Genomic DNA, 26,856 nt, shown 5'->3' with positions numbered 1-26,856 from the left:
CTCTCTCTCTCTCGTCTCCCTTTTTTTCTGTAACTCTGCCTTTCAGAGTCATTTATATTAGAGCCACAGACAAAGTGAGGGAGAGACAAAAAGAAAGGTCTTAAATCTGCTGGTTCACTCCCCAAATGGCCTCAGTGGTTGGAGCTGAGCCGGTCTGAAGCCAGGCACTTCCCCTGGGTCTCCCAGGCGGGTGCAGGGGCCCAAGTATTTGGTCCATCTTCCACTACTTTCCCAGGCCATATCAGAGAGCTGGATCAGAAAGAGGAGCAGCTGGGACTAGAACTGGCATCCATATGGTCTGCCGGCGCCATAGGCAGAGGTTTAACCTCCTATGCCATAGCACTGGCCCTTCAAATAAATAAATCTTTATTTATTTTAATTTTTAAAAAATATTTATTTATTTGAAAGTCAGAGTTACACAGAGAGAGGAGAGGCAGAGAGAGAGAGGTCTTCCATCTGCTGGTAAACTCCCCAATTGGCCACGACGGCCGGAACTGCGCCAATCTGAAGCCAGGAGCTTCTTCTGGGTCCCCCATGCGGGTGCGGGGGCCCCAGGACTTGCGCCATCTTCTACTTCTTTCCCAGGCCGTAGCAGAGAGCTGGATCAGAAATGGAGCAGCCAGGTCTTGAACCGGCGCCCATATGGGATGCCGGCGCTTCAGGCCAGGACGTTAACCCGCTGCACCATAGCACCGACCCTAATAAATAAATCTTTAATAAAAAAAGAAATCATACTTCAAATTTGGAATTAGAAAAGTTAAAAGGAACGTCTTGCTGAGAATGGACTCAGAGGAATGGCAGTCGCGGGAGGCAGCGCCCTCTAAGGAGTTTCTCCGCTGCCTGTGGACCCACATCCAGCTGTCTCCTTGCAGCTGTCAGGGCCGCTCGCTGTCAAACACAAGATACTTTTCATTTCAGACATCTAAAAGTGCAAGGAATATTGGGCCTATTATCCAGGAAACGTAGAGTTTAAAATTTTCATTCTAAACAAGCAGATGATATATTTTCATTGTTATCTACGAGAACTGCTCAGAGGAAAGTTAGCCTCAGCGATGCACAGATAGAAGCCTGCATGATCAGAGTTCACGTTTGGGAAGTGCCGTGAATATAGTCAGGAGACAGTAACGTCAGGGGAAGAGTCAGCTTGAAACACAGCGCGCTGCAGGTAGACTGTCTCTGTTTCCCTCTCTTATTTGTCGTTTTGTTATCCATGTGTTGCTTTTTCTGAGCTTTCTGTTGTCAGACCAACTAGCAGATACCAGATCCTACCATTAATTAGCACAGTGTACCAAAAACTATCAGACATGAGCATTTTGTTTTTGTAGGATTTCCTTCCCATGTTGGTGAGCTGCTTTGTGGTTGGCTCAGTTAACCTGCCCAGGTGGCTGGGAGTCGGCGGCCTTACTCCTGTGAGTGCCCCACAGCCTCGCCTGCTCCGTCCCCTCCTTGCAGACCCAGATTTTAGGTCATAGGAGCTGAAACTTACGAGGCTCTGGGCTGAAAGCCTAGAATTTAAAGTTTGTGCTGTTTTCACCTTCTTTACTGAAATGCCTTCATATCACAATTTCACTTCAAGGTTAATTGTATTTTTCCTGAAATTCTAAGGTCAGTTATGTATGTATTCCAGAATGAGTTACGTGGATCTGTCTGTGTGTATAACATGCCGATCTCTCAATTCTTCTCAGTTCTTTTAGTTTAGTTTATTATTTTTTTGTTAACTTCTCAAGCAATGTGGTTTTTCTAAGGTTTATTTAATTGAAAGGCAGAGTTCCAGAGAGAGGGAGAGAAAGAGAGAGAGGTGTTCTATCTGATGGGTCACTTCCCAAATGGCTGCAATGGTCAAGCAGAAACCAGGAGCCAGGAGCTCCATCCAGGTCTCCCACCATTACTTGGGCCGGCTTCCATTGCTTTCCGAGGCACATTGGCAGGAAGCTAGATTGGAAATGGGACAGCTGGAACGCAAACTGGTGCTCATGTGGGATGCTGGCACCACAAGCAGCAGCCACAGCGCAGGCCCTTGGTCCTGTATTGTCTGCCCCAGGTGGAAGCCAGCAGGTGCTTCAAGCTGCTCGTGTTCTTACCCCCTTCTAGCATCTTCACTTGGGATTTTTTCAAACTGAGATTACGTTTTCACTTCCTCTTCATTTTAAACTCTCAGCTGCTTTCTGTGTCGTGATTAATTTCTTCATATCTTTTGTGTATACCAGTTAAGTCTGCAAATTAAACACCAGATCTGGTATATGACCTGTCAGTGATTGAGTTTAAATTTCCTCAAACGTAACCCTTGAGAATATCTTTGGGTTCTGTCTCAGAGAATAGTTATGACTAATAACAGCAGTGTTTCCTGTTGTCACCTGCTCATATTCCCCAGAGTGCTTGCTCAGGATTTCATGGAAGCCTCCCCACAGGTGAGGCACAGGCTGTGGGCTTGGGTAACAAGCAGTGAAGCCGGGACTAGAGCCGGGTCTGGTTTTTCCTGTTACAGGGGCATTGTTTTAGCCAGAGTGCTTTGCTTTTTCACAAAGCAAAGAAACAGTTTTGGAAATGTTTCTGTGGATAGCATTAACTGGATGTTCTTCTTAAACTCTAATCCTTTTGCCAAATGCTAGAAGGTGGCTTTTGAAATCTCCTAGAAGCCACGAGGATGAGGGATAATTTGTGAGTCGCTTATAAACTTCTCTCCTAAAGAGTTGACTTACAGCAGTATCATAATATGGGTTTAACCTGCGGGGCTGCCTGAGTGACACTGTCAGTGTGGTGTACACACAAGGCACATCCTGTCAGCGGCTTCATGCGTGGTAGCCGTTCTTAGTCCTGCATTTATAAGGTGTCGTCCCTACTGAGATCAGACTCCCTTCTTAGGTCTATAACACGTCTGGCAGAAGTGACTGTTCTGGGGCGTGGAACAGGCGGACGAGCAGTCGGCTCCAGTGCGGGCTGCATGAGCGTTTGTGCTGTGTCGTGGGTGCAGGGGTCCTAACAGGCTTTCTGCTGCAAATGCAATGACAAAGGGGCCTCAGCGAGAGCTGGCGAGTCAGCTGGTTTTTTCCTTCTTCTCCAAAGTTTGGGAGCCTCTGGTGGAGCAAGCAGTTGGGATTCCTACAGTGACCATTTTACCATTGAAACCTGCAAAGAGACCGATATGCTGAACTACCTCATTGAGTGTTTTGACCGAGTTGGAATAGAGGAAAAAAAAGCACCAAAGGTAATACGAAGCCAATTCCCCCCCCCCCCCAGACCCAGACTATTTGTTTGGTAAATGGTCTTCTCTCCACCCCTGAAGAACATGGATTTGTGTTGTCTGAGCAACTACTCTGTGCCCCATATTATCCTAGGAACTTGGGGTGTCTTAATGAACAAGAAAGATCCCTGCCCCCTTGGAACTCACACCCCAGTAGAGCGGAGAGGGGTGAGGGGTGAGGTCAAAAAGTGAACCCAGGTGGCCTGGCCTCAGAGTCCTTTCTCTTCACCATACCTGCAGTTGGGTGCCAACCACGATTTTGATGGCCCCAATAACTTTTGATTGTCATAACCCTTACCATCACGTTACAGAGTGACTGTCGACTGCGAGGAGCTATGGGGAGTCTCCCTTAGCTTGAATTCTCACAGTGTTTAATTAGTCCAGTTGGAACCCAATACAAGACAGGTGCTGTTTGTTCCATTATATAGATAAGCAAATAAACGTGAGAGCGATGTTGTAATTGTCCAGAATCACGTAACAAGTTCCAAGGCTGAACTGAAACTCGGGAAGCTGCATTCATATATCATAATATCATAACCTGGGTTTAACCTGCGGGGCTGCCTGAGTGACACTGCGTGCTGTCTGACTTCAGTGTTTTTTATCTCCTGCACTTCCTGGTCACAGTTTCACAGTAGGAAGGAGTCCAGTTGTCCAACAGCCTTTGGTTTGCTGTTTGTGAAAGGCCTCTTTGGAGTGGACACCCTTAGCAGGAGCAGACGCACACACGTCTCCGGGGCTTCCGCGCTCCTCCCAGACTGCGGTTTCAGCAGCAGGGGCCCCGCCCTGGGAGGAATAAAGGAAGAGCAGAGCGTGCCGTTTGTGCGCTTGACCTTTTCTGGCTCCTCCCAGTTTGCAGTCGAGAGATGATTTGTGTGCTGTGTCCCTGACCGCCCCTCTCCTTTGCAGATGTGCAGCCAGCCCGCGGTCAGCCAGCTCCTGAGCAACGTCCGCTCACAGTGCATCTCCCACACTGCGCTGGTCCTGCAGGGCTCCCTCACGCAGCCCAGGTATGGGGAACTGTTCGGTGCACGCAGCTTTGCAGGGAGCAGACTCTGTCCATCCGTGGATATCAGGTGGTCCAGCCACTTTGCGCCACCGGGGATAAATCCCTTCCTTGCTTGTAAAGTGGAGGGGTGTGTTAGTTAAGCGCTGAGGTTCCTTTCTTCTAAAATACTGTGAAAATGAAACTCTACCTCAGCTTCTAAAGTAGTACAAAGCAATTTTTAAACATAAATTCAGGTGTATTTTAAGGGTGCTGTATGCTTTTTGAAACGGACTATTGATGAACTATGTGGGTGTCAGCACTGTGGCATAGCAGGTAAAACTGCCACCTGAAGTGCTGGCATCTAGTATGGGCACTGGTCAAGTCCCAGCTGCTCCACCTCGAATCCAGCTCCCTTCTATGGCCTGGGGTAGCAGTAGAGGATGGTCCAAATCCGTGGGCCCCTTCACCCACATAGGAGACCTGGAAGAGGCTCCTGGTTCTGGCTTCAGATCAGCGCAGCTCTGGCCATTGTGGCCATTTAGGGAATGAACCAGTGGATGGAACCTTTCTCTTTCTCTCAATCTCTCTCTCTCCACTTCTCTCTCTGCCTTTCAAATAAGTAGATCTTTTTTTTTTTTAAAGATTTATTTATTTATTTGAATGTCAGAGTTACACAGAGAGGAGAAGCGGGGGGTGGGGGAGGCTACCATTTGATGGTTCACCCTCCATTTGGCCGCAGCGGCAAAGCTGTGCCCAACTGAAGCCAGGAGCCTCTTTGGGTCTCCCACACAGGTATAGGAGCCCAAGGACTTCAGCCATCTTCTACTGCTTTCCCAAGCCATAGCAGAGAGCTGGATCAGAAGTGAAGCAGCTGGGTCTCGAACCAGTATTCATATGGGATGCAGGTGCTTCAGGCCAGGGCATTAACCCGCTGTGCCACAGCACCGGCCCCTCAAATAAATAGTTCTTTTGAAAAATAAAAGAAATATATGGACATCATTGCTGAAAATTAGCAATTACTTTAAGTGCAGCTGCTTGAAGGGCATGGAGGTCCTTGAGGGAACACTGGTTCCTCACTTTCCACAGGTGGCACAATTTCTGTTACTCAGTACTGGTTTTTGTTGTTGTTGTTGTTGTTGTTGTTGTTGTTTTTTGACAGGCAGAGTGAACAGTGAGAGAGAGAGAGACAGAGAGAAAGGTCTTCCTTTGCCGTTGGTTCACCCTCCAATGGCCGCCGCGGCCGGCCCGCTGCGGCTGGCGCACCGCACTGATCCGATGGCAGGAGCCAGGAGCCAGGTGCTTCTCCTGGTCTCCCATGGGGTGCAGGGCCCAAGCACTTGGGCCATCCTCCACTGCACTCCCTGGCCACAGCAGAGGGCTGGCCTGGAAGAGGGGCAACCGGGACTAGAACCCGGTGTGCCAGCGCCGCTAGGCGGAGGATTAGCCTAGTGAGCCGCGGCGCCGGCCCTGTTACTCAGTACTAAAGAATGGTGGTGGAATGCGGAATTTTGGAATCACCCAAAGTGATATACTTGTTTATATTTGTTTCTGAGAGTCCCATAAAGCTGTGCAAAAATAGCTAAAGGAAAGATGACATGGCCACATTTCTTCATTCTGGTTGGTCTTAGATTACTTTCTATACCATAACTGTATGTTTCAGAACTTTTATAGAGATGAGAAAAATTATATACATGTACTAAAGCTTTTAAAGTGTTTCAGACTAGGGACAGACATGGCACAGCTGCGTGTGATGTCGGCATCCCATGTGGGTGCTGGCTCAAGTCTTGGTTTGCTCTACTTCCAGAGAGCTCCCTGCTAATGTGCCTGGGAGGCAGCAGAGGACGGCCCAGGTGCACCCACGTGGGAGACCCAAATGGAGCTCCAGGCTCCTGGCTCCAGCCTGACTCAGCCGTGGCAGTTGCAGCCATTTGGGGAGTGAACCAGCAGATGGAAGACCACTCTCTCTCTCTCCCTTTCTCTCTGCCACTTTGTCTTTCAAAGAAATAAGCCTTTTTTTGTTTTGTTTTGTTTTGTTTGAGAGGTAGAGTTATAGACAGAAAGGTCTTCCATCCACTGGTTCACTTCTCACATGGATGCAGTGCCTGGAACTGAGCCACTCGGAAGCCAGGAGCCAGGAGCTTATTCAGGTCTCCCATGTAGGTGCAGGGGCCCGAGGGTTTGGGCCATCCTCCACTGCCCTCCCAGGCCACAGCAGAGAGCTGGACTGAAAGAGGAGCAACCGGGACTAGAACCTGGCGCCCATATGGGATGCCAGAGCCGTAGGCAGAGGATTAACCAAGTGAGCCATGGTGCTGGCCCCCAAAATTAGAAGTTTTTTTTTTGTTTGTTTGTTTGTTTTTTTTTGACAGGTAGAGTTATAGACAGGGAGAGACAGAGAGAAAGCTCTTCCTTCCGTTGGTTCACTCCCCTAATGGCCTCTACGGCTGGCGCTGTGCCAGTCTGAAACCAGGAGCCGGGTACTTCCTCCTGGTCTCCCATGTGGGTGCAGGGACCCAAGCACTTGGGCCATCCTCCACTGCCCTACCGGGCCACAGCAGAGAGCTGAACTAGACGAGGAGCGACAGGGACTAGTACCTGGGTGCCCCAGCCAGGACTAGAACCCGGCGTGCTGGCACTGCAGGCAGAGGATTAGCCAAGTGAGCCATGGTGCTGGCCAAAATTAAAAGTTTTAAAAAGACCACAGCTAATCTTTTTTCCCTGATTTGGATGAGGCATAAACTGATGAAGGAAATATGGAATACTTCATTTTTAATGGGCTCTGTATAGAAAAAACTTCCTGTACATATTTTCATTTAAAGGCCAAGAAATGATCACTGATGCCAAGAAAGGTTGACTCTTGCTTGGAACCATTGTGCAGATGCCGGGGAGGCTTCAGGTTGGCTTTGGGCTGGGCAGTGTTGCTGACGTGACGTCCCTGTGCTTCCGTCCTTACACGGCCCCGGCCTCTGGGGGTCCGCAGGTCCCTGCAGCAGCCGTCCTTCCTAGTGCCGTACATGCTGTGTAGGAATCTCCCCTACGGCTTCATTCAAGAGCTGGTGAGAACCACGCACCAGGATGAAGAAGTGTTCAAGCAGGTAGGTCGAGGGTCTGCCCAGCTTCTGAACACGCCGTAGTGGGAACGTGGGTGTGTGGTGTGCCGGAAGACCAAGCTCAGGTGCCGTCTTTACGGAAATCAGAGTGACAGCTGCATTGTTCAAACATGTGCCCGTCTCAGCCGCTCCCTCAAGCATCCGGTCTGTGGACAAGCTCTGTAGATGTGCTTTGGAGAATAAGAGAAAGCACGGGAGGCCCTGTGCCTGATTCCATGGCGCTTCTAACCCAGGAACACAACCAGCATAAGGCTTCATGAGAGATGTGAGAAGATTAATTAGCGACCAAAGCAGTGCAACAGCGGTGTGCACGGAGCTGGGCTCACTGTCCTCTGACCAGTAAACCGGGAAGGGCAGCTGGCTCTTCCCCACATACCTGCTCAGAAAGGTTTCTTTCAAGGCGGGACTTTGCCCTGAAAATCTTGTTGGCTCTTTTGTGGCCCTGTGTTGTAACTGAAGCCCTGTTGCCTCGGGTTTCCCTTTGTGAGCACAGGACTTACAAAATACTCCTCACGTTTGCTGTACCATCATTTCTTTGCCTATGACTAGAAGCAAGGATAGTAGCTCTAATTGGTGCGATTCCTTTTGTTTATTTTATACCTCATAGCATTCATAACTAATAAATGTGAAGACCTTTGTTTCCTTGGGAATTATATTTTTAGCAGTCTCTAAAATATTTGTAGCAGAGGAATCCAGGATTCCAGAATAGAAATTCCAGTCAGTGTCATGTGATCTGTCTGGTATTCATTACCTACTTAGAGTAAATGATGATCTGGTTGACTTACAGGAATATCAAAGGCAGCCTAAGTGAGTCACCATTTTTTGTTTGTTTGTTTTAAAGATTTACTCAGAAGGCAGAGATCTTTCATCCACTGGTTCATCCCCGAAATGACCAAAACAGCCAGGGTTGGGCCAGGCTTAAGCCAAGAGCCTTGAACTCCCTTCTGGGTCTCCCGTGTGGGTGGTAGGGGCCCGAGCATTTGGGCCATCTTTAGCTGCTTTTCCGGGCGCATCAGTAGGGAGCTGGATCAGAAGCATGGCAGCCGGGGCTGAAACTGGCGCTCAGTGGGATGCTGTGATGCAGGCACTGGCACAATGCAGCCCCTTACTTACTCTTTCTAAAGAAGAAAGGTCGGGCCAGCTCTGTGGTACAGCAGGTTAAAACTCCACCTGTGACAACAGCATCCTGTATGAGCATCGATTTAAAGCCCAGCTGCCACACATCTGATCCAGCTCCCTGCTAATGCACCTGGGAAAGCATTGGAAGATGACCCAAGTGCTTGGACCCCTGCCATTCCTGGAAGACCCTGATAGACTTCCAGGTCCTGACTTTGGCCTGACCCAACCTTGGCCATTTGAGGAGTGAGCCAGTACATGGAATCTCTCTGCCATCCCCCACTCCCCTTTCTGACTTGCAAATGAATAAATAAATCTTTTTTTTTTAAACTAAATGAATTCTGAAAAATGAATGTCTTTGGAGTTTTAAGTGAAGCACTGTGCAATAGTGGGCCTTAATTAGAATACTTTCCCTTTTCAAAAAGACATTATGTGAGGAACCCAGAGTGGTTTTTTTTTATTTTTATTTTTTTATTTTTATTTATTTATTTTTTTTTGACAGGCAGAGTGGACAGTGAGAGAGAGAGACAGAGAGAAAGGTCTTCCTTTTGCCGTTGGTTCACCCTCCAATGGCCGCCGCGGCTGGCGCGCTGCGGCCGGCGCACCGCGCTGATCCGATGGCAGGAGCCAGGAGCCAGGTGCTTTTCCTGGTCTCCCATGGGGTGCAGGGCCCAAGCACCTGGGCCATCCTCCACTGCACTCCCGGGCCACAGCAGAGAGCTGGCCTGGAAGAGGGGCAGCCGGGACAGAATCCGGCGCCCCAACCGGGACTAGAACCCGGTGTGCCGGCGCCGCTAGGCGGAGGATTAGCCTAGTGAGCCGCGGCGCCGGCCACCAGAGTGGTTTTAACAGTAGAAAATCCGTGTTATCATAACCAATATGAGTTAGGAAGTCACCCCTGCGGTTAACATGAATCGAGGTGAAACTTGCATAGTATCAGACTCACCACGTTCAAGAGTACAGCACAGCGGCCTGTAGCAGGTGCTTGTGCCTGCCCCACCACAGACCCCGTTGTTTTAGGCACAGAATTCCGACTTCTCACCGCTCAGTCTTGAATGCCCGTTGTTTCCTCTTTTTGCTATCTTGTGTTTTATCCACAGAGGAACGATGAATGTGATGGAGCTGCTGAATTGAAAACTAGTGTTTTATCTTTCTGTCTTTACAGGGTGGCAAAGGAAATTACTAAGTCTTTTTTGAAATTTGTGCCTTTAAGATTTGTGAAGTTCCTAGATAAGTAGCAGCTAGCATTTAGGTTTAAAACTGAATACTTTCGGCATTATTATTGGTGCTGGGAGGTATTTATTTGAAAATAAATGAATTATTTAAAGTATGTTGGTCACAGAAATAATACGTCTGACTCCTTGAAAAATATTGTATTTAGTAATATTTTGTATGTTTATTATAATTTTTTTTAATTTTACTAATGAATATAAATTTCCAAAGTACAGTTTATGGATTACAATGACTCCCACCCGCAACCCTCCCCTTTCCCACTCCCTCTCCCCTTCCATTCACATCAAGATTCATTTTGTTTATTATAAATTAAACCTTATTTGCACAAGAGGATAACCTGAAAGATTGAAGATGTCTTATTTATAACATTCTTGAAGATAATGTTTGGAGGTTTTCCTAGATGACCAATTATGAAATTTAATTTGGGGATTCTGGAACTTGTGTTTGTCTTTTCTGCTTGATTACAGCCGCGGCATTCCCTACCGCACACCAGAATATTACTTCTCCAGTTTGAGTGAGCTTATGAAAGCACACTGCCTCTACCCCGAGTAGTTGAGTCACAAGCAAGCATGGTCTGCCCCAGAGCCGTGCTGGCGACTCAGAATGCTCCTGGACACCATGTCATCCAGGGCGCCCTTTTTGGTCCTGTGCTCTTTAAACAGGAAGCTGTCGGTGTGATGGGATGAAGGGAGTAGGAAAGGGAATTTTCCAGGTTTCCTGTGACTCTGGTCTGCTCCCTTTGCAGCGCGCTGGCATTCAGATGGCCGCGTCTTCTACTTAGCGTGATTAGTCTTGAATCCCAAGCAACTCCCCTAAATACGCTGACGAGTGATTGCATTGGGAAATCGGAGTGGGAGCTGTGCTGAGCAGCTCTTGCAGTGTTACCTGGTATTAATGGTCAACTTGCACAAGTAAATTTGAGCGCCCTAAAGCTCTAGTATCCAACTAATGACTTGTTGACTGCACACATTATGTGTGGAGGTACGGTGTTCCAACTAAATCCTTCTTTTTCAACCTCAGCAATTTCCTGTTGTGTTTTTTGTTCGAAATTAAACTTAATAGCGATAATGTCCATTATTTGTCCTTATTTTTGTCAAAATGAACAGAGACAGACTTTTTAAAAGTATTGATAGAGATGAGAAAGTGTTGGGGTATTTAATGTAGCTTCTTTCCTGGTAATCAAGAGTGTGTTAGTTGCAGGGATGTGCAGGGTTGAGGTGACTAGAGCCAAGACCCCGGTGCATCCTTCAGCCGCTCCACATACGTGCATTTCTGCCGACTCTCTGGAAGGAGTGCCAGAGCACCAGGATTCACCTGTGTGTCCTCACGTCTGGGAAGCGGCTGCATTACCTTATGGGTAGAATTCTGTGAAAGGACAGGGCAAAACCACAGTTGAATTCTAGTGCAAGAGAGCTGTTCCTAGGGAGAGGGCAAAAGTGTCTGGACATTCAGCTGTAGCGCCTTCATTAACAATGATTCCCACTCTTGAATTTTTCTTAAACTTAACTTTCTGATTTTTTTTTTTCTTATAGATCTTTATCCCCATTTTGCAAGGCCTGGCTCTTGCTGCCAAAGAGTGCTCCCTCGATAACGACTACTTTAAATACCCCCTCATGGTAAATCTTTGTTCTTTTTCTATAACCTATTCAGTAAATGTTTTTCTTTCAGATTATTTTAACATACGCTTTTCTTTCAGGTCCGTGATCAACCTCATATTCAAATTAAACATGAAATCGCTGTGTTGGCCGTGCAGGGAGGGTGTGCGGTCTGGTCTCAGAGAAAGCAGCGTTAGCACAGCTAGTTCACGTCCCCGGCACTCCACATCATTGAAACGGGCTTCACCGCGGTGCGGCTCTGGGAAGATGATCAGTGGAGTTCCTCCACCGCTCCCAACAGTGAGCGGACTGTTATGTGGGATGGAATTGTGTTATTAAAAAATATTAGAAATGCAACTATAAGCTAAAGTTTTACTGAGAAAAATAATGTACTTTCATTGTACACAGAATCTCAGAGTCACTCCCTGTTTCCCAAGGAAAGCCTGCAGCCTTGGGAATCTGCTTAGCTCTGTGAGGCATGTAGAGCAAGTATCAGTGTAGACGGGACCTTGGGCCAGCTTCTCGGGGTGGGGCTTGACTGCTGGGAAAACCCTGGTGTGGAATGATGAGGCTCTTTTCTGTTCTTTTGAAATTTGAGGAAAAAAAAATTTTTTTTTTTTTTTTTTTTGATAGAGTGGACAGTGAGAGAGAGAGACAGAGAGAGAAAGGTCTTCCTTTGCCGTTGGTTCACCCTCCAATGGCCGCCGCTGCAGCCGGCGCACCGCGCTGATCCGATGGCAGGAGCCAGGAGCCAGGTGCTTTTCCTGGTCTCCCATGGGGTGCAGGGCCCAAGCACCTGGGCCATCCTCCACTGCACTCCCTGGCCACAGCAGAGAGCTGGCCTGGAAGAGGGGCAACCGGGACAGAATCCGGCGCCCCAACCGGGACTAGAACCCGGTGTGCCGGCGCCGCAAGGTGGAGGATTAGCCTATTGAGCCACGGCGCCGGCTGGAAAAAAATATTTTGACTTATTATAGAATATTTTTCATTCAAGACGTGTAAGGGAAAAAACAAATACCAAAACATAAAATTAGTTTACTCCTTACATAAACAGAATCTTGTGTAGATTGAAGCTGTGGTTCAATTTTTATTACCATAAATTTTCACTCTATTCCTCTTATTCATTCTGGTGATTTGATTCTGTTGTACCATAAATTCATTACTTCCTGAAGACCTGTTCCAGGCCAGCACTGGGAGCACAGGAGCTAGCGAGGCATGGTCACTCTCTACTGAGAAATCAAAGCACAGCGAAACAGTGGCGTGATTCCACTTTTTTTTTTTTTTTTTTTTTTTTTTTTTTTTTTTTTGACAGGCAGAGTGGACAGTGAGAGAGAGAGACAGAGAGAAAGGTCTTCCTTTGCTGTTGGTTCACCCTCCAATGGCCGCCGCGGCTGGCGCACCGCACTGATCCGAAGGCAGGTGCCAGGTGCTTCTCCTGGTCTCCCATGCGGTGCAGGGCCCAAGGACTTGGGCTATCCTCCACTGCACTCCCGGGCCACAGCAGAGAGCTGGCCTGGAAGAGGGGCAACCGGGACAGAATCCGGTGCCCCAACCGGGACTAGAACCCGGTGTGCCGGTGCCGCAAGGTGGAGGATTAGCCTAGTGAGCTGCGGCGCCGGTCCCTAATAAGTTCTGTTAATCCGTACACATTGTTCTGTCTGTGGCAGACAGAAAAGCAAGTAGAATAATCTGATTGAGTTCAGTGGTGGAATATTTTAGTGAGCCCAAATTATTGCGTCAGTATTCCTTATGGGATTGTTGAATTTTCAGTTGTGGTTTGAAATAGCTTACATTTCGGTGAGGAGCTGTTAGTGTCAGCTGGCAGCAAGATGTCCTTGGTCAGAGGACACATGCTTGCCATTGTGGTAGCTGAATCACTTTATTTTGAACCATTGCTGATGCTTGTGTAATGAAAATTGGGCAGTGAGCGCGGATGCAGTAATGACGGGCAGGAAGAGGAAGGCTGTTGGGCTGAAGTCAGAAATAACTGTGATGATTCTGTAGGTCAGTGGTGCCCACTGTGCTGGAGCCAGCTGGGGACCTTGGAGGAGTGCTGATGCCGCACTCTCAGCCTTAGATGCTGTGCTGCCTCCTCGGGGTGTGGCGTGGCTGTGGGGTTGTCCAGGGCTTCCCTGGAACCCGCCCGTGCAGCACAGTTCGGGCGCTCCTGGCTAGACAGGCAGCTTCTCCAGACGAGCCAGAGCCTAAATGCATCATCCAGAAGCTTCCTTCCGGCAGCTGCTTTAGCAACTGCAGTAGCTGTGTCTAACTCGCAGGGAAACTAAATCCACCATCCAGCAAATAGTGTTTGATAGACTTACCGTAGCCCTGTCCCAGCTGTGTCGGTGTCCCTAAAAACTGTCCTCCACGTTTCTCTAAGGTGAGAGTGACTAGAGCACCCGAGGAAGGGGGAGTTCTAGAATGACCAAGTAACCTGGCCTGCTCTGAGTGAGATCGCTTCTTAAGTTAGAATTATTGATAGGTTTATCACTGGCAAGCCTCGCCGTGTTAAGTTTATGAAGCAAGTCTTTTTACCATGGAAAGATAGAAGGTGAAAATGTCTTCTGTGTGTGTGTGTATAAATATATTTCTGTGTGGACATGCACAAAAGCATGTCTGGAAAGCTGTTAATGAAAATATCAATAGCCCTGATGTGTGAGGGTCACGGGTGACTTTGGTCCCATTGTATGTGTCTTGTTTTATTTGAAGTTTTCGGTGATGAGCGTGTACTAGTTTATGAATCAGGAGAAGTAGTGAAGCTGCTGCCATCTCCCCCTTTGGTAACAGCCGCTCCCTGATGTACACGTGGCTGTCAAGTCAAGGTGACAGACACTGAAATACTCTCTTTGATCTTTCTTCCAGGCATTAGGTGAACTCTGTGAAACCAAGTTTGGGAAGACGCACCCTGTGTGCAATTTGGTAAGTGCCTCTGGGGCGGACTTGCATGCTGTCCTGACTGTGTCATGACTCAGAGGCCTCGGCTTTTCTCCGAGGACGTAGCATTTCCTGCAAGGAAGTTGTTTGTTTTCTCCCGCGGCTCGGGGGGCTGAGTGTCGGGCACCCAGAGTGAGCCCTGTGGGGATAGCTGCTGCTGGTGCTTCAGGGACTCCCGAGTGGTTCGTTGGGACTCCACCAGAGTCTCTTGAAACATAAAAATCCCAAGACTGTCCTTTGTCTCACCTGCTTGAGGTGAGACAATGCCCACAGGGCCCTACCGTGTGTGCACCGTGTTTGAGGATGTGACGCGTCAGCCATCGTTTTGCTGCCCGAGAACCTCGGAGCAGGCAGCTGCTGGCGAGCGCTGTGTGAGACGTCGTTTGCCTCACTGCCTTCGTAGCGGCCTTAGCGGCCTCTTCCACTTCTCTCCCAGGTTGCCTCCTTGCCATTGTGGTTGCCGAAACCCTTAAGCCCAGGCTCTGGGCGGGAGCTGCAGAGACTCTCTTACCTGGGGGCCTTCTTCAGCTTCTCTGTCTTCGCCGAGGACGATGTAAGTACGGGGCCGACTGTGCTTTGCTGCACTGTGTTCGAGCTCCATCCCTAAGGTTCCTTACGTTGATTGAGTTGTTTTCCTTCTCTTTCCAGGTTAAAGTGGTTGAAAAGTATTTCTCAGGGCCTGCCATTACCCTGGAAAACACTCGTGTTGTTAGCCAATCACTACAGCATTACTTGGAGTTGGGAAGGGTAGGTAATTTTTTTTAAAGATTTTATTTATTTATTTGAGAGGTAGAGTTACAGACAGAGAGGGAGAAACAAAGAGAGGTCTTCCATCTTCTGGTTCACTCCCCAAATGGCTACAACAGCCAGAGCTGGACTTACCCGAAGCCAGGAGCTTCTTCTGGGTCTCCTCTACGTGTTCAGGGGCCCAAGGACTTGGTTCATCTTCTGCTTTCCCAGGCTGTTGGCAGATCAGAAGAGGAGTAAACAGGGCATGAACCGGCGCCCCTGTGGGATGCTGGTGCCATAGGTGGAGGCAGAGCCTTACTGTGCCACAGCACTGCCCGCCAGTAAACTAATTTTGATCATGGAAATCAAGTAAGAAAGGCCATGTTATTAAGCTTGTACTTACTTACTTCTCCACTCCAGTGCCTTGACACAGTTCCACTTCGTGTGTCCTACTTGTAGTAAGACTTTCCTAAAATGAGTGGAGTTGGAGAGGAGAGAAGGTGGAAATTGGGCTAGCGATTCTTTTTATTTTTTTACGATTGATTGATTTTATTTATTTGAAAGGAAGTCTTCTTCCATCTGCTGGTTTACTCCCCAAATGCCCACAACATCCAGGGCTGAGCCAAACTGAAGCCAGGAGCCCAGGACCTCGGTCTGGGTCTTCCATGTGGGTGGCAGGAACTCCAGTACTTGAGCCATCATCTGGTGCTTTCCCATGGGTATTATTGGGGAGCTGAATCTAAGCAGACGAGCTGAGATTCAAGCTAGCGCTCCAATATAGGATGCAGGCGTTTAAACTGTGTTGCAACACCCACCCTAGACAGCTGTTCTTAATCTGTGCCACCACAATGCCATCCCCTCCCTTTAAAAAAAAATATTTGTTTGAAAGGCAGAGTGATGGAGGGAGGAGGAGAGGCAGAGAAAGAAAGGGATCTTCCATTCACTTGCTCTCCAGGCCAAAGCCTGGAGTTCTGAACTCTTGGGGGGAGTGGTCTCCCACGTTGGTGGCAGGGGCTCAAGTACTTAGGCCATCTTGCACTGCTTTCCAGGCTCATTGGCGGAGATCTGGCTAGGAAGCACTGCAGCCGGGACTCGAACCAGTGTCCTGACTTGGAATGCCAGTGCTGCAAGTGGTGGTTTAACCCACAGCATGGCCAGCTGTTCTTGAAGTCAGAAAGGAATTATCTTTAAAATAAAGTTTTAATATTCTTCTCCTTTTTTACAATAAATTTCAGCAAGAGCTTTTCAAGATTCTGCATAGTATTTTGTTAAACGGCGAAACCCGTGAGGCCGCTCTGGGTTACATGGCAGCCGTCGTCAACGCCAATATGAAGAAAGCGCAGATGCAGGTAGGACTCCCAGAGGCTCCTCTTCTGTTTGCGTGGAATCCTTCTTCACACCCAGATTTGTTTCTGGGCGTTGTTCTCAGAGTCGGGGCTGTAGCAGTGAGCACAACAGATAGGCTGCCTGCTTTGTGGAGCGTGAGCTCCTGGGGTCAGTGCGGAGGCACATGAACGTGTTCCAGAATCTGTGTTCAGATGAAGCAGACGCAAGGCCTTGAAAGCAGCTGTGGAGGGCTCAGAGGCAGGGCCGAGTGGCTGTGTTTTCTGGGGGTAGGGAAGGCCTCTCTGAGGCGGTACTGAGAAAAGAGCCAGCCCCTGCAAGGCTGCAGAGAGGGCTTTGGACACCCACGGCAGGCGCCAGGTGGAAATGAGCCAGCTTTGGAGCAGGCCCAGCACGCAGGCCTTTGTGCCTACAGGATGATGAACAGGAAAGAAAAAGGCAGGCCCTGGGGAGTGGGCGCACCAGGCTGCGTCACGGGGGCTGGGGGGTGAGGGAGGAGGAGTCGCGGCTTGCACGGCAAGAACCGGTGGGAAGGTTTGTAGCGTTGCATCTGCAGGATCTGCTGTGTGGAGAAATGACGCAGCAGGAGCGGGGGTTGGGGCAGACCTGAGAGGCCGGGTACAAGGTCATGAACCCAGCTGTCCGTCCTGGTGAGAGAGGCTGGCTGCTGAGGCTACTTGGCAGAGTAGAAGAGGTCAAAGTGCGTTCTTCCCAGAGTATTAGTAAACGATAAATGAGTGATTCAGCACTTACATTCAAAAGCAAAAGTGACCTCTGTCCTTGGCTCTACCCTTTACTGGAGTAGGAACCTATCTAGTTGCTTCTCTGTGCCTCAGTTTCCCTTGTCTGCTCAAAGGGGATAATAGTAGTGCCTAACTGCTAGTGGATCTGTTTGATATTTAGCTGTCAGCATCGTGCCTGGTCCAGTGTTAACTGCCACCCTGGTGATCGTAGGTCACTGATGCCGGACTGTGTTGCTGCCGTTGGTAGAGAACCTGTCGGGTGGTGACAAGTGGAGCCAGTTGCTCTCATGCTGTTGAGGGGAAATGAAGAGAAAGAAAGGAGCATTTGTTGTGCTTCTACTAGAATACTAATTTTAAGGCTCTTGGGCAAACCAGTTCAGTCCCTGAGTCCTTGTTTCGTCCTCTGATAAGTGAGCAGCAGCATCGCTGACCCCTGACTCAGTGTGGAGACCCCGGCGAGGTTGTGTGCGGTGATTCGTGGACACGTGCTGCTAGAGGGCCGGCAGTGAGGGCGTGTGTGACCCCTCTTTGTCTTGAGGATGCTGTTTTTGAATGTTCAGTCTGCTTTCATATAAATTGGGCAAAATTTCCATTCCAAGTGTTACTTTGAATTCTTTTTTTTTTTTTTTTCATGCTTCACAGACAGATGATAGATTAGTATCTACAGACGGATTTATGCTGAATTTCCTTTGGGTACTACAGCAGCTAAGTACAAAAATCAAGTTAGAAACAGTTGATCCAACGTATATCTTCCACCCAAGATGCCGGATTACTCTCCCCAATGATGAGACGCGCGTGAACGCCACGATGGAGGACATGAGCAGCTGGCGGGCTGAGCTCTGTGAGTGCTGTCCTTGAGCCCTGTCTGTGCATCCTCACGGGTTGTTCTCACCTCTTACTAATGTGAATTTGTAAGACGGAGATACACAATAAACATAAACACACTAAAAAATTCTTACTTCGAACCAGCCAACATAAATAGAACGGGCCGGCGCCGCGGCTCACTAGGCTAATCCTCCGCCTAGCGGCGCCGGCACACCGGGTTCTAGTCCCGGTCGGGGCGCCGGATTCTGTCCCGGTTGCCCCTCTTCCAGGCCAGCTCTCTGCTGTGGCCCGGGAGTGCAGTGGAGGATGGCCCAAGTCCTTGGGCCCTGCACCCCATGGGAGACCAGGAGAAGTACCTGGCTCCTGGCTCCTGCCATCGGATCAGCACGGTGTGCCGGCCGCAGCGCGCTGGCCGCGGCGGCCATTGGAGGGTGAACCAACGGCAAAGGAAGACCTTTCTCTCTGTCTCTCTCTCTCTCTCACTGTCCACTCTGCCTGTCAAAAAAAAAAAAAAAAAAAAAAAAATAGAACAAATGAAAGGAAATGTATTGTTCTGAGTAAGGGGTAAAAAAATATATAATAAAAGCAGTAGAACAACTCAGGTCTCTAGATTTTATATATACCATTAAAATCCTCATGAAATATTTCACAGATGTTGACAGGTTGATGGTTTGAAAATCCATTGATTTCTTCTTGTTAATAAGGCATGTGACTTAATGAGACACACCAAAGCCCTGTGACACTGACTTTCTAAAATAATATAAAGTGGGACTGGCACTGTGGCATAGTAGGTTAAGCCTCTGCCTGTAGCACCAGCATCCTATATGGGTGCTAATTCAAGTCGCAGCTGCTCCACTTCTGATCCAGCTCCCTGCTAATGGCCTGGGAAAGCCAAGGAAGATGGCTCAAGTGCTTGGGCCCCTGCACCCTGGTGGGAGACCCAGAAGAAGCTCCTGGCTTTGGATCAGCCCAGCTCGGCCATTTCAGCCATTTGGGGAGTGAATCAGTGGATGGAAGGACCCCCCCCCCCCCCGCCTCTAACTCTGCCTCTCAGATAAATAAACTTTTTTTTTTAAATAATAATAATACAAAGTGATTCATAGACTAGGATGAATCCCTGCAAGTCCCTAGTTACCTGGCAGTGATGGGATCCTGGACAGATGTACCCATTACAGAAAGAGGTGTTGGGTGTTTTTGTTTTTGTTTTTAAGATTTTGTTTTATTTATTTGAGAGGTAGAGTTACAGACAGAAGGAGAGACAGAGAAAGGTCTTCTGTCCACTGGTTGACTTCCCAAATGGCCACAACAGCCGGAGCTGAGCTGATCTGAAGCCAGGAACCAGGAATTTCTTCCAGATCTCCCACACAGGTGCAGGGCCCAAAAACGTAGGCCATCCTCTGCTGCTTTCCCAGGCAATAGCAGAGAGCTGGATTGGAAGAGGAGTAGCTGGGACTTGAACCGGTGCCCATATGGGATGTTGGTGCCACAGCACGGCCCCTAGAAAGATGTTTAAACTTGCTGGTGAGAGCTAAGTACCCAGTGAGCAATAAAGTCAGTTTCTGATTATCATGTATACTAATGGCTGTTGGTAGAATATCAGAATCACACCTCATAGACTAATAAATTCTAAAAGAGTCAAAGGGTTAAACATTTATTTTTTAAAATCCAATTTAAAAAATTTAGAAAATTGAGCAAAGAATTTGACCCAGCTGTGAAGCAGAAAGAAATTTATGAACTGAAGCATATCATCAGAGATAATAAGTATGTTTCTTGATATGTCAGCATAACTTTCATAGAATGAGACAGAATGAATGTGTGAAATGAAAGATTGACTAAGAACATTCTACTCGATGTAATAGAACTTGTGAATGTGTAAAGACAGAAGTGCATCCTCCCAGGAGATAGTTTTCTTTTACTTCGGAGAAACCGTGAACAGTACTGTGTGTGTCATTGGGAATCAGACACACTTGGGGAAACAAAGTGCAAGATACAAACTGAGGGAAAATCAGGTTGCCATCATGTCTACAAATTAACCAAAACCTGCGGGCTGACATAGAATGTAAGCTTGCGAGGAAATGGGTGACATTTAATCAATATTATTCACAGTGTGTCAAGTGGATTCTGGAGGTTCATAGCAAAAATTCTTAACGCTGGGTGCAGGTGGACAGGAGGAATAACTCCTGACATGATGAACCAGGAGATAGCAGTGGTCAGTAACGGTCAGTAGTATACTTTTTTTTTTTTTCCTGAAAGAGTGGACAGTGAGAGAGAGAGGGACCGAAAGAAAGGTCTTCCTTTGCCGTTGGTTCACCCTCCAGTGGCCGCCGCGGCCGGCACATCGCGCTGATCCGAAGCCTATTGTTTATAAACCAAAAACCAGAAACAACAAACGTGCAAGGAAATAGCTGTGGTATCTGCAGCTGATGAACATAATTTAGTGCCATTTAGAGACTTAAATGAGACTTGTATTGAATGATACAAATGGCTTTGTGAAATGCATCAGGAAGACACATCACAAATGATGGCCATCTGTGTAGACGCTGAATCACGGGACAGAGGACCCGGTCATTAAATGCACTGCTGCTCTTAGGACATAGTGTTTAATTTTAACAAGTGTCCCTAAACTTCCTGAAAACGAAGGTATTGCTTTTCTCTCCTACATAGAGCTTCCTGCCCCCGATTTAGATACGCAATGCGTTTTACTCAAGGAATGGTGTTTTTTCTCCTAGACGGTGATCAGCCTCCATTTTCTGAGCCGAAATTCCCCACTGAGTGCTTCTTTCTCACCCTGCACGCCCACCACCTCTCCATTCTTCCTAGTTGCCGTCGCTACATCCGCAGGCTCCGAGCCATCAGGGAGCTCAACAGGTAAGTGCGTGGTGCCACGTGTGGGATGGTTGCCTGAGTCTCCAGTGTTCTCACGCACCGCCAGCTCTGTTGTGGGGTAGCACGTGTGTTACCACGTCCTGCCTGCCTCCAACCCCGCGTCCGTGTTCCTCAGTTGTTCAGGGACCTTTACCTGGTACCGGATCCAGATGTTCATTTCTGAGAGTCTGAACCGTGACAGCCCCGGCTGTTTGAGGTTACTGTAGACTCCACTAACTCTCTGGACACAACCTCACCAGGAGGCCTGCTGAGGATCCCCTGGTGCCAGAAAAAGAGCCTGCCTCCCTCCCTTGACTGTGAAAGTGGTGACCATGGTTTCCTCTGGTAGGCAAGATCACCTTCTTCCCACAACGTGTAACCCCCTTGCCTATTGTCCTGTGGCATGTGGATTCTAGAATGACCACAGAGCAGTGTTTGTTCCAGTTCAGTATAGTTGGTTTTTTTTTTTAAGATTTTATTCATTTATTTTTAAAATATTTATTTATTTACTTGAAAGGTAGAGTTACAGAGGCAGAGAGAGAGAAAGGTCTTCCATCCACTGGTTCACTCCCCAGTTGGCCACAATGGCCAGAGCGGTGACGATCCAGAGCCAGGAGCCAGGAGCTTCTGGGTCTCCTGCATGGGTGCAGGGGCCCAAGCACTCAGGCCATCTTCCACTGCTTTCCCAGGCCACAGCAGAGAGCTGGATGGGAAGTGGAGCAGCCGGGACTTGAACGGGTGTCCGTATGAGATGCCAGCACTGTAGGCAGCAGCTTTTACCTGCTGTGCCATGGCGCCAGCCCTGATTTTCATTATTTGAGAGGCAGAATTGTAGACAGAGAGAGGAAGAGATGGAGAAAGAGATCTTCATCCATTGGTTCACTCCCTAAATGGCCACAATGGCCAGAGCTGGGCAAATCTGGAGCCAGGAGCCTCCTCAGGTCTCCCATGTGGGTGCAGCGGTCCAAACACTTAGACCATCTTCCACTGCTTCCCAGGCCATAGCAGGGAGCTGGATCGGAAGAGGAGCAGCCAGGACACAAACTGGTGCCCACATAGGATGCTGGTGCTGCAGGCGGAGGCTTAGCTCGCTGCACCACAGTGCTGGCCTCTAGCGTTTCTTAAGCTAAGCTTTGTCCCCATCTAACAGAACTTCCAGAAGAGGGTCAGGGAAACAAAAACTTTTTGGACAAGTTATCTGGAATAATAATAATAATAAGGCCAATAATATAATAATAATAATAACTTATTATTATTAAACCTTTTGGTCCAGACTCTGTGAAGCAGCTGTGAGAGACTGTGTGCCTGTAACTGAACCTTGCTAACATCTCTCACTGATTCCAGAGGTCACTCTATAGGTTCCTCCCGATTTTCTGTTCCACAGATAATCTCGTCTATAAATAATAAACTTTTCTTTCATGTACTTTTTTCTCATGCTTTTATGGACTAACTATAATTTCTAATATGAATAAAAACAACTTTCTTGAAATTTCTGTCTTGTTGCAGTAAGAGAATGCTTTATATAATATCCTGTGTGCCACATTAATAATTTGCTTTTATTTCTAGTTTGCCACAAGTTTTTCATGCTTAGCAAGAGTTGAGTTTTACTAAATGCTTTTTTTTTTTTTTTTTTTGAAAGGCAGAGTGGACAGTGAGAGAGAGAGACAGAGAGAAAGGTCTTCCTTTGCCGTTGGTTCACCCTCCAATGGCCGCCACGGCTGGTGTACTGTACTGATCCGAAGGCAGGAGCCAGGTGCTTCTCCTGGTCTCCCATGGGGTGCAGGGCCCAAGCACTTGGGCCATCCTCCACTGCACTCCCTGGCCACAGCAGAGAGCTGGCCTGGAAGAGGGGCAACCGGGACAGAATCCGGTGCCCCAACCGGGACTAGAACCCGGTGTGCCGGCGCCGCTAGGCGGAGGATTAGCCTAGTGAGCCGCAGCTCCGGCCACTAAATGCTTTTACTATACCTGTTATGGATATTGGATGGTTTTGTCTCCTTTATTCTGGTAATGAGGTTGAATTACTAAAAGACAGTGATAAAGTCATCAGGGCTTAGAGTCTTCTTTGTGGGAAGCTTTTAAAAGTAGAGAGACAGAGACAGACACACTTTGGAGAGCTTCCATCCATTGATTCATGGCCCAAATGCCTGCAGTGACCAGGGACTCGGGCCTGGAGCCTGGCACTCAATCCAGTCTCCTACATGGGTGGCAGTCTCCTACATGGGTGGCAGGGACCCACCTACCGAAGCCATTACCACTGCCTCACAGGGTTGAGCTGGGAATCAAACCCAGGTCTCCACTGTCAGACGCAGGCATCCTTACGAGGGTCTTAACTACTAGGCCAATGCCTGCCCCAGGAAAGGTTTTAATTATTGGTTTTATTCATTTTAATACATATGGGACTATTTGGATTTTCTTTGCTTTTTTTTTTTTTTTTTTTTTAAGTTGCATTTATTTGAAAGGCAATGAAACAGAGACAGAGGAAGAGACAGAGGGAAAGAGAAAAAGAAAGATCATCTACCCACTAGTCCCCAGATGGCCCCAGATGGCTGCAATAGCCAGGCCTGGAACTCCAGATCTTCCACATGGGTGGCAGAGACTCAGTACCTGAGCCATCCTCTGCTGCCTCCCTGCACGTTAGCAGGGAGCTGGATCAGAAGCAGAGAACTCCAGTGTGGGGTGTCGGCATACCTAGCAGGAGCCTAACCAGCTGTGCCGCAACGTCGTCTGCTTTGTGGTATCTTGTGTCAGTATTTTCATGATAGCTAAAGTTTCCAAACATTTAGACAGAACGTTGTTCATAATGCCCTTTATCATTTTAGTGTCTGTAGGATCTTTGCTACCTTATTACTCTGCATTCTTTTAGTTTTAGTTTGCCTGTTTTGGTTTCTCTTGTCCTTTAACGGTTACTTAAAGTTTTTGTTTTCGTACTTCTGACTACTCAAGATGATTTTGTTTCCTGCTAAGCAGGGCTTTAACTGCATCCCTCACTTTTGGCATGTCCCATCTTACTGCTGAGCTCTAGAATTTTGCTTTTATTTATTCTTGTTTGACCTCTGGTTATTTAAAAATATCTTCTTTTTGAGTGGGTGTTTAGCGCAGCAGTGAAGTTGCCCCTTGGAACCCTGCATCCCATATTGGAGTGCCTAGTTTGAGACCCTCCCACCCCACTTGTGATTCCAGCCTCCTGCTAACGCTCACTAGGGGGCAGCAGTGTTGGCTCAAGTACTCGGGTCCCTGCCACCCACATGGAAGACCTACATTGAATTCTGGGCGCCTGGCTCTGGCCTGGCTCTGGCCTGGCTCAGGCCTGGCTCAGGCCTGGCTATCGTGGGCATTTGGGAAGTGACCTGGTGGGTGAACAGTCTCTCTCTGCCTGTCTTTTTGTCTCTTCTCTCTCTGAATCTCGGTCACTCTGCCTTTTAAACCAGCAAATGGAAGATCTTTCTGTTTCTCTTTCTTGCTCTTATAAATCTTTAAAAGGGAAGGATTATTCTAAGGTACTATTTGATTTATTAAATTCTTTGAAGGACTGAAAAGCCTCCAGAGCTGTGCTGTGAGCCTGGACTGCCAGGGAAGCTGCTTCAGGGTTCAGCCTAACAGCGCCGCCTCTGCCCTGGGCACAGCCGGGACCTTAGGAGAATCTCGCGACTCCCACCTCACAGTGTTTGCTCCCATCTGTTGTGGAATCTAGGGATTGCAGAAACGCCATCAACAAGGCAGTCTAGGAAGTGTAGTTTCTAAAGACGTGGTGACTTGTAGCACTGCGCCCAGTGGACAGTGGTTGGAGCAGTGTAGCGGGCAGGCGGTAAGGCCTGCCGCGTGGGCAGCAGTGGGGAAGACCGCCTCGCGGACAGGTGCTGTCTGCGCGTGAATCTGAAGGACATGCAGGCGCAGGAGATGACTCAGAGAGCAGAGCATCCCGAGCTGAGGCCGCAGCAATCGTGGAAGAAGGGGGAAGGAGCCTCTGCTTCGGGTCATGGAGTCAGTGAAGCGACCTTGAGTTGTCACTGCAGAAACTGTCCCAGAAATGAGGGAGCTGTGTACGTTCCTCCCAGAAAGCGGACTGTACTCCTGAAACCTAAAGTGCTGGCATTTAAGACTTCATTATTTTAGGAACCAGCGGGGAAGCAAAGTGCTGCTAATTAAATGTCATTTGCTGCTGAGATGTTCTCTGACTTTGCAGACGCGTGAATGGGGCAAGTGGGGAGCTGTTCCTGATTGCCAACAAAACGATCCAGATGCACGGGTCAGTGGGTCCCGGGGCTTTCCTTGACTGTTAGTCTTTGATTTCAGAACCGTGGAAGATTTGAAAAATAACGAGAGCCAATGGAAAGACTCGCCCCTGGCGACCAGACACCGCGAGATGCTGAAGCGCTGCAAGACTCAGCTCAAGGTCTGTGTGGCCATCGGGCATTCCCGCTGCAGCCTCACGCCGCCTCTTCCCCAGACTGTGGCCTTGAGTGGGAGTCAGCGTCGTGTTTTCTTAATTGTTCTTTCCAAGAAAAATCAGTACATTTTAAACCTTGTTGATACCTTGCATGTATCTGCATAAAGTTATTGAAATCATGGGACAAAACATGCCTACACCAGTGGTGACAATGTGGATTCCTAATGAGTTTTATCTTTCTCAGTTTAACATCACCCCCTTTGCTCTGTTTTGGGCAAGATCTTCCCCACCTGACAGCCCCCTCCTCAAAATACACACACACACATCCAGCCGTGCACTTTGCTGACACTTGACAGCAGGTCTGTGCTGGTGGAAAGCTGGCTTTCCTCTGCCCGCAAGTCGTGTGTGGTGGAAAGCAATCTGCTGCCCAGGCCCATTCTGGGATGGAAACATCCCCAGCAACAAGCTGAATCTGCGAGAAGTCTGTGCCTTGCTCTTCCCCGTTGAAGTTTCAGCTACACCGCTGGGTGCTAAGTGATCAAGCTTTCTAGTAGGATGCTATGGGGAGCTCTTACCTGACTTGGATTCCTGGTACAAATTAAGACTTCAGTTTTATCTGCTAGCAGACTAAACCTACTCAGGATGCAAAATAAACCAGGGGCTTTTACCTGGGGTCTGTAGGCCCCTCCTCACCCCACGAGTCCCCTGATGGGTTCCCAGGGGTCTGTGGGCTGTACAAGTGCACGCACAGGGTCAGTCCTCACAGGAGTCCCCAGCGTGGACAGCTTGTCGGTGGTGGTGCTGGCGCTCTCGCAGATGTTTGGTTGGCTTTTTCCCGCTAACGGCTTTCACACCCAAAGGGCCTCCCTGGCGTCCTCCCCAGCCAGTTCAATACCTGACGTGTGACAGTAGCCGCTCACCTTCCCGAGCACCAGCTGTGGCCTCTGTGTCCCGGGTTTGCTCAGTGTACCTTTGTTCTCAGCATAAGGGAGGCTCTTGAGACGAAGCCACTGTCCATAGCCGCTTAGCTAAGAGCCAGCCCCCTTGCGCTCCAGAGCCCAGGCTTGCCCAGGCCCCCGCACCCTTCCCTGCCTGGTCACCCAGGGGCCTGACCTCTGACTCACTGGTGGGGGTAAACCTCCTTCCGCAGAAACTGGTGCGGTGCAAGGCCTGTGCTGACGCGGGCTTGCTGGACGAGAGCTTCCTGAGACGTTGTCTGAACTTCTACGGCCTTCTCATCCAGCTGCTGCTGCGCGTCCTGGACCCCGCGTACCCCGAGTGAGTCGGCCCTCCCCTCTCTCCTTTAGAGCCAGGAGCTAGCGCCAGGCCCTGCTCGGGATTGCACTTCCCGACTTCCGGCTTGGATTTACGTGGACTGTAGGTTAGCTTCGTAGGTGTCTCCTTGTGGATGGTCGCAGAAAGAGCTGAGTGTCAGCACCTGTTATTTCATTTCAACATCGGATACTTTTTTAACTTGTGGGAAGCCTTTCATGGAAAAGGAGATCTAGCAAGGGGAAGCAGAAGTGCTGCGTGTGGGGGGGTCAGGCCCCACGAGGCGCTGGGTCCAGGGGACACCCAGCTAGTTCAGAGTGAGCTAAGAACGTTGACCATCATCTTGTCACCAATGGGATGTCACCTCCATGCAGTCACTTTCAGTTTACTTCTTAATAAGACGTCTCTGGGTTACCAGTGTAGCTGAGATTGGCCATAGCCCCTGGAGGTGTGGAAAATGCTATTTAAAATACA

At 48.7% G+C, this 26,856-nt stretch overlaps 1 protein-coding gene across 2 annotated transcripts in view; it reads left to right on the top strand.

Annotated features, from left to right (window-relative positions):
* Positions 1-26,856, top strand: part of UBE4B (ubiquitination factor E4B) — a 129,141-nt gene that overhangs the window by 77,775 nt on the left and 24,510 nt on the right. For both annotated transcript variants that reach the window (XM_017346595.4, XM_008265943.5), the window contains 12 exons: positions 3,064-3,205; positions 4,148-4,248; positions 7,207-7,321; positions 11,218-11,301; positions 14,143-14,199; positions 14,651-14,767; positions 14,863-14,961; positions 16,179-16,292; positions 17,673-17,871; positions 20,585-20,723; positions 25,017-25,116; positions 26,261-26,388. In XM_017346595.4, the coding sequence (XP_017202084.1) occupies positions 3,064-3,205; positions 4,148-4,248; positions 7,207-7,321; positions 11,218-11,301; positions 14,143-14,199; positions 14,651-14,767; positions 14,863-14,961; positions 16,179-16,292; positions 17,673-17,871; positions 20,585-20,723; positions 25,017-25,116; positions 26,261-26,388 (1,395 nt within the window). The remainder of the gene's footprint in view (positions 1-3,063; positions 3,206-4,147; positions 4,249-7,206; positions 7,322-11,217; positions 11,302-14,142; positions 14,200-14,650; positions 14,768-14,862; positions 14,962-16,178; positions 16,293-17,672; positions 17,872-20,584; positions 20,724-25,016; positions 25,117-26,260; positions 26,389-26,856) is intronic.

The sequence above is a fragment of the Oryctolagus cuniculus genome, chromosome 7 (genome assembly GCF_051225735.1).
Source record: "Oryctolagus cuniculus isolate XC-2025 breed Fujian yellow rabbit chromosome 7, ASM5122573v1, whole genome shotgun sequence".
Lineage (NCBI taxonomy): Eukaryota > Metazoa > Chordata > Mammalia > Lagomorpha > Leporidae > Oryctolagus > Oryctolagus cuniculus.
Note: the sequence above shows the minus strand (reverse complement) of the source record. Positions and strands in the feature narration are given on the sequence as shown.